Source organism: Nothobranchius furzeri, chromosome 14, assembly GCF_043380555.1.
Source record: "Nothobranchius furzeri strain GRZ-AD chromosome 14, NfurGRZ-RIMD1, whole genome shotgun sequence".
NCBI classification, from domain to species: Eukaryota; Metazoa; Chordata; class Actinopteri; order Cyprinodontiformes; family Nothobranchiidae; genus Nothobranchius; species Nothobranchius furzeri.
Genome location: NC_091754.1, coordinates 58,078,747 through 58,084,491, shown reverse-complemented (window position 1 = coordinate 58,084,491; position 5,745 = coordinate 58,078,747). Strand labels below are relative to the sequence as shown.

The window sequence follows — 5,745 nt, the reverse complement described above, 5'->3', positions numbered from 1 at the left end:
CAGTCAGCTCTTTCTACTAATTCTGCCTTTCCTGGAATTCACCGATTGCCTCTTTCTTGTTCATTTTATTTTTGCCTTTCCTCACAGTTTTTAATCACAATTTTTACTTTTCCAAATTTTAATATTTTTTTCATTTTTGTAAGTTTATTTTTTAATCTTCGTTCTTGTGAAGTGCCTTATGATTAACAATCATAAGGCTCCAAATAAAAGATTGTTTCTTCCTCTTGTCTTGCTATGTTTAAATGCTTCTTATTTTAACCAAACTTGATGCAAAGTACAGACACTTGACCTTACAAATGTCTGTCATGGTCTGAGTCTGTGTCTCTCCTCATGTGTCTCCTTGTGTTCTCCATCCCGCTCTAGGTTCTCCTTTTGTGTCTCCTAGCACCCTCATGTGTGTAACGGGGTGACTCGAGCTGGGCGAGAGTTTGGATGTGGCGTGGCTTTTAACCCAAGCGCGGAGTGACTGACGCCGGGTTGAATGGACACGCTGTTTGATCTGGGAGCCGGGTGCGCAGCTGTACGGTGACACAGCTGAACACGGCGACTCCTGGTTTGAGGCTGATCTTTAAGAACAGGCAGGATTCTGAGATCTGGCTGGTCTGATCTGAACAGGCTTAGTGCTCTGAGCTGATCTGGTTTGGACTCTAGGTTAGGTTCGGTTAGAATGATGACTGAGTGAGTCGGCGTTGTGCGGCACTTCCTTATATAGATTTGGCGGGTGATGTGAAACGGAAGCCTGGCGCTGGGGATGTTGGGTAATGGAGTCTGAGCGGCTCTGCGGTGCCTCCTTAGAGGAGGTTGACGGCTGAGAGGGAGGTTGTGTGACAATGTGTCCTTGTCTGCGTCTTCCTCATGTGTTCCCAGAGTTGCAGCCCCTCTAGTTTTCCTTCCCCCCAGGTATCTCCCTCCAGGTCCTGTGCTCCCCGTGGTCCTCCTTAGTCACGCCCCTGTAGTCTCTCTTTCTGTGCTCCCAGATCTGCCCCCCCCCCCAGGTATTTCCCTCCAGGTCCTGTGCTCCCCGTGGTCCTCCTTAGTCACGCCCCTGTAGTCTCTCTTTCTGTAGTGTTTTCCTTTAGTTTCAGCTGTTCATTTATTAGTCTCTTTTGGTGTGTTTCTCTCCCCAGATTATTAGTTGTTATTTGGCTCTTCTTGCTTTTAGGTTCTGTTTTAGGCCCTGTCCACACGTAGCCGGGGATCTGCCAAAACGCAGATATTTTTCGACGTTTTGGCCTGTCATCCACACGAAAACGGAGTTTTTTCACACGAAAACGGATCTTTTGAAAAACTCCGGCCAAAGTGAAGATCTGCGTTTTCTCCGTTTTGGGTGTCTGCGTGTGGACAGACAAAACCGGAGTTTTAAGGTCCGCAACGTCACTTTCCGCGACAAAAAATGCTGACATCAAGTGTGCGTCCTGTGTTTACACTAGCCGACAGCATGGATGCCCTCAGAGCTGCGCTCGCTTTATCAATTGTCCAAGCGCTTTCTGCTTGTTTGGTTTTGCAAGCGGAATTACTGCTCCTTGCGGAAGACCACAGACGAAGGACGAGGTTAAGAACGGGGGAAGTACTGCCGCCTACAGGTCTGGCATGTCCTTAACAACATATTTATCCGGGTACGTGTGGACAGTTATTTTTTAAAACGAGGTGGTGTGGGTGCAAGTTTTTGGAGGGGCGGATATTCGTTTTTTTTAAAAAACGGCTATGTGTGGACTAGGCCTTAGATCATGGTATTTTTCTTCCTCCTCAACTCACTGTCCTCTCCCTGATTAGTATTTAGTTTACCTGTTCTCTCTCTCCCCACACACCTGCAGTTCATCTCCCTCTCATCCTCCCAGTATATAACCCTGTCTGTGTCCCTGTTTGTTGGTCGGTCCATTGTGCTTCTGTCATACTCGTCTCGTTGATCTCTAGTGTTTCGTGAGTCTCTAGTGTTTTTGTATCTCCGCTTTTGGATATTTTGGTTTTTGGCTCCAGCCCTTTGGATTTATTTTTGTTTGTTCATCCTAAATAAAAGGATTTTGTTTCATCTTCCACCCCTGCCTCGCCCGTCTGGTTATCTGCATTTTTGGGTCCTAACCTCCACCTTGCTCGCATCGTGACAATGTCTGCATTTCGGCTCACACCACCTACTGGTCCACCTCAGAGCTTTCCACCATCTGATTTCAAGAAAGCCCTCAAAACCTGCAGGAACCCAACAGACAAAGTTCCAGTGGAAGTGGATACCAGGAGAATAAACCATCCAATCCCTCATCCACCAACATCTATTCAAGTTTACTCAGCTTCAGCTACAACCCTGCAAACAGTCAACGTTGCATGGACGTGCAGATCATCTCTATATTGAGTCCATCGATCCAGACCAGGGGCGGCGTTAGGCCCGGCTACTTGGGCTGAAGCCCCGGATCTTTCATGAAAAGCCCCGGATCTAAAACGTGGAAGTAACATGCAGTACCAAAGTCCAACAGAGAGGGCGCAGCTGGCAGTAGTTTGTATACAGCCTGCCTGAGCCTCCACCACTGTAGAAGAAGCCCTTCAGCAGCCGGCTTCTTCTACAGTCTCTGTCTGAAACGCATGAGTGAAGATGGACTTAAGGACGTTTTTTTTAGACCAAAAGTACAATGACAGAACCCCAGCTTTGATGAGACTGGTGTTGACTCAGGTTTGTGAGTCTTATTTGAAAATATTTGTTGTGCTGCTGGTTTGCCTAAAGTTAGCTTACTATCAGGTAAAGTTGTTGGAGAAAGAAAGGGAATATTTACTATCATCTCACACTAAACACTAACAGGAACAATACTCTGCCCTGAATATGCTGAATATGTAGCTTCAGATTAAAAATTATGTGATACAAGACAAATATGATGTTGACTAGTGCGTGTCATATGTGTGTGCGCGTGCACGCGCGTGCGAGCGTGTGTTAAGCCCCGGATCTTCTTCAGTCCTAAATCCGCCCCTGGTCCAGACCACCTCTGTGAGACGTCCAAACTCGGCCTTTGCAAAGTGGGAAGTCAACCCTTGACATAAATAAACGTGTGGCCTGTGTCTAACGAACGGTGTGCTTGCCCTTTACTGGAAACAACACAGGTTTTGTGGTCATTTGACAGGATGTAAAAATATTTTTGACAAAAGTTTTACGAGCAAAATAAAAAGACAAGAAAACATGCAGTCAAATCTTTTTCTACACAACTGAATCACGCGTTTGGGCGGCGTGATAAAAGCTCAGCGTTCACGTAAACGGAGGAAACACCGGATGAGGCGAGGATGAGGAACGAGTGTCCTAGTTATTAAATGTCCTGATGAATTAAATCTGACATCAGAGCGGTTGTGTTTCAGGTTACTAGCTTGTAAGGAGCAGGTAAACTTTTTCACATTCCACAGCTATGACCTATGAAATGTTTAAATTCAACCTGATCGTTTATTTAACGCCTGCGGTTTGGTGGTTCTGCTTCCTTTTGTCTAAACTGCATCAACACCTTTGCTTTGTGGTCAGACATGTTTGACTCTTCCCCTCGTTCTCAGGAGGAGTGGGTCGCTGTCTGAAGGTCAGACGCTTTTTTCAAAGTAAAGTTATTTCAGAAATCACACCAAGCTGTACGAACCAAAGAGAGAACACGCGTGTCCTTTCTGCTGTTCAACCAAGAAGGTACGATTTTATTTTTTACACATCACTGCAATGTTTTAAATCCATACTAGGGTTTTTCTGGCTTTTCAAAATAAAATTAGTTCTGCAATCATTTTGATTTATGATAAAACCAAAGAGATGTGTTATAAAACCACAGAAGAGGGGTTTTCTACTTAGAGATGTTTTTCTTGAAGGTTAATTGTGAATAAAATCAAGAAAATGCACCAAAATATTGTAGACAACAAATATCAAATCTGCGTTTATAAACCAGTGTTTGACTGGTGTGTTTTTTACAGAGGGACTGGAACCAGTTCATCATTTATCAGCCAAGCTAAACAGAAGGTGGGTGTCCAGATTTAGAAACAGGTTTTCATAAATGATTTTAAATGGACATTTTTAGACATTTAGTCTAATTTTTTTGTCTAAAAAGAAAAAAAGTCTTACCTGCAAAAACAGAACTCCTTAAAAGAAGGTAATTATAATCATGTTTTCTTGTTTTGTGTCCTTTTGCAGGGTAATTTCTGATTTCTATAAAATGATTTATAAATGTGTTAAACGCTAACAGGAAGTCCTGCTGACTGAACTAGTTAGTGATGAATAAGAACACGCGTTTCAATCTAAAACAGCTCAGAAGTAAAAATAAAACAAACAAAAGCAGATTTTTTTTTCTTTTTTTAACGTTTTTAAAATCTGTTCTTTCCCTCAAGAATAATGAAGATCCTTCCTGTTTTCCTGCTGCTGCTGCTGCAAGTTTTGGCTTTGGAGTCTTCAGAGGAAACCAGCAGCTCTGACCCAGAAATGCCTCCTGCAGTAGAACGCTATAAGAAATTTATATGGCAGCACATAGAGAAATCCATGAATGCTACAAGTTGTGATTCAGTGATCAAAGAGAGGAACATCTACGACTCGAACGGCTGTAAGAAGATCAACTCCTTCATTCTTGCCGATGAAAAACAGGTCAAAGCCATCTGTCAGGGTCAGGGAAATTACGATGAAAGGTCCAAGCTGACCTCCAGTAAAGCAAAGTTCCGTATTGTTGCTTGTAACCTGAAGAAACGAGTCCGGAAACCTAGCTGTCACTACACAGGGAGGCTTTTGACTCACAGAGGCGTTGTAGTGAAATGTGACGGAGGTTTGCCTGTTCACTATGACCATGACTTTTAAATGTGATCGCTCTCCAAAACCACAGTTATTCACATGTAAAAGTTCATGCTTTATGTTTTTGTATCCGTGTTCAGCTGTTCAGCTGCATGTTTCACACAAATAAACCTGCTAAGGCCCAGTGGTGTGTCCAGATCTTTTAAAATGGGGTGGCCCAGGTGAGGCACTACTTTGTGCATGGGTGGCACCAATGGTTATGCATTTATTATGTTGTTACCCCAAGTCTTTTGTGGACAATGAAAAGCCTATTTAAAGGGAATTCGGTGTGGTGGCACCTGGGGTGGCCAGTCAGATTCCAAGGGTGGCATTTGCTGCAACGAATTTGAGGAAGTTACTGAAGCCGTGCGCAGGACGCAGCTTCCTGGAGTGCATGAACAATCAGCGCTCTCCATCTCCTCTGCTCAGAAGAAGTCCCTGTATGCTGAGAGTCCATTTAAATAATGGAATATAGGTAGAAAGCAGTGGCGCCCCCAGAAAAATTTCACAGGGGTGGCCAGATGGGGCAAGAGAAAATGTTGGGGGTGGCACACCAGGTTGGTTCATGTGGTGTCTCTGGATGAGTTTAGCCTGTGGTGATGCATTTTATGCTCCTTTTTTATTTATTTATTAAAAACACAATATGCATTCAACACACTTACCTCAAATTTAAAGAACACAACTTTTCACTAAAACATCTATAAAAACTATAGAGATTTAAACTTTCATTTAGAAAATGTTGCGCGGGAGAAACATGTATACTTTTTTAAAATCAGATTATTTATTTATTCTTTAATTGTATATTTTATTGGTTTTTTTCATTTATGTCTGATAAAATAATATTGTGTGAACATTAATATGATTCATCAAAGAACATTGGTCTTCTCTGGTGTGGCCAGCATTTTCTAGGGGTGGCCGATGTGGATCGGATGGCAGACCAAGGCGAGAGTCTTGGCGGTCCAATCCCCGGACAAGAAAACTGGCTTTTG

At 43.3% G+C, this 5,745-nt stretch overlaps 1 protein-coding gene across 1 annotated transcript; it reads left to right on the top strand.

The window, feature by feature from the left end:
• Positions 1 to 2,104: 2,104 nt before the first annotated feature.
• On the top strand, positions 2,105 to 4,865 carry LOC129163762 (ribonuclease-like). The gene is made up of 5 exons (XM_070544403.1): positions 2,105 to 2,218; positions 3,331 to 3,341; positions 3,517 to 3,539; positions 3,916 to 3,961; positions 4,327 to 4,865. Exons 1-5 carry the CDS (start codon positions 2,105 to 2,107, stop codon positions 4,781 to 4,783), a joined length of 651 nt encoding a protein of 216 aa, XP_070400504.1. The 3' UTR covers positions 4,784 to 4,865.
• The last annotated feature ends 880 nt before the right edge of the window (positions 4,866 to 5,745 follow it).

Coding starts and splice junctions, on each gene's coding strand:
- LOC129163762 (XM_070544403.1), top strand. CDS start 2,105: ATGTCTGCATTTCGGCTCACACCACCTACTGGTCCACCTCAGAGCTTT. Junction 3,540..3,915: donor GAGTGGGTCGCTGTCTGAAG/GTCAGACGCTTT, acceptor TGTTTTTTACAG/AGGGACTGGAACCAGTTCAT. Junction 3,962..4,326: donor TCAGCCAAGCTAAACAGAAG/GTGGGTGTCCAG, acceptor CTTTCCCTCAAG/AATAATGAAGATCCTTCCTG.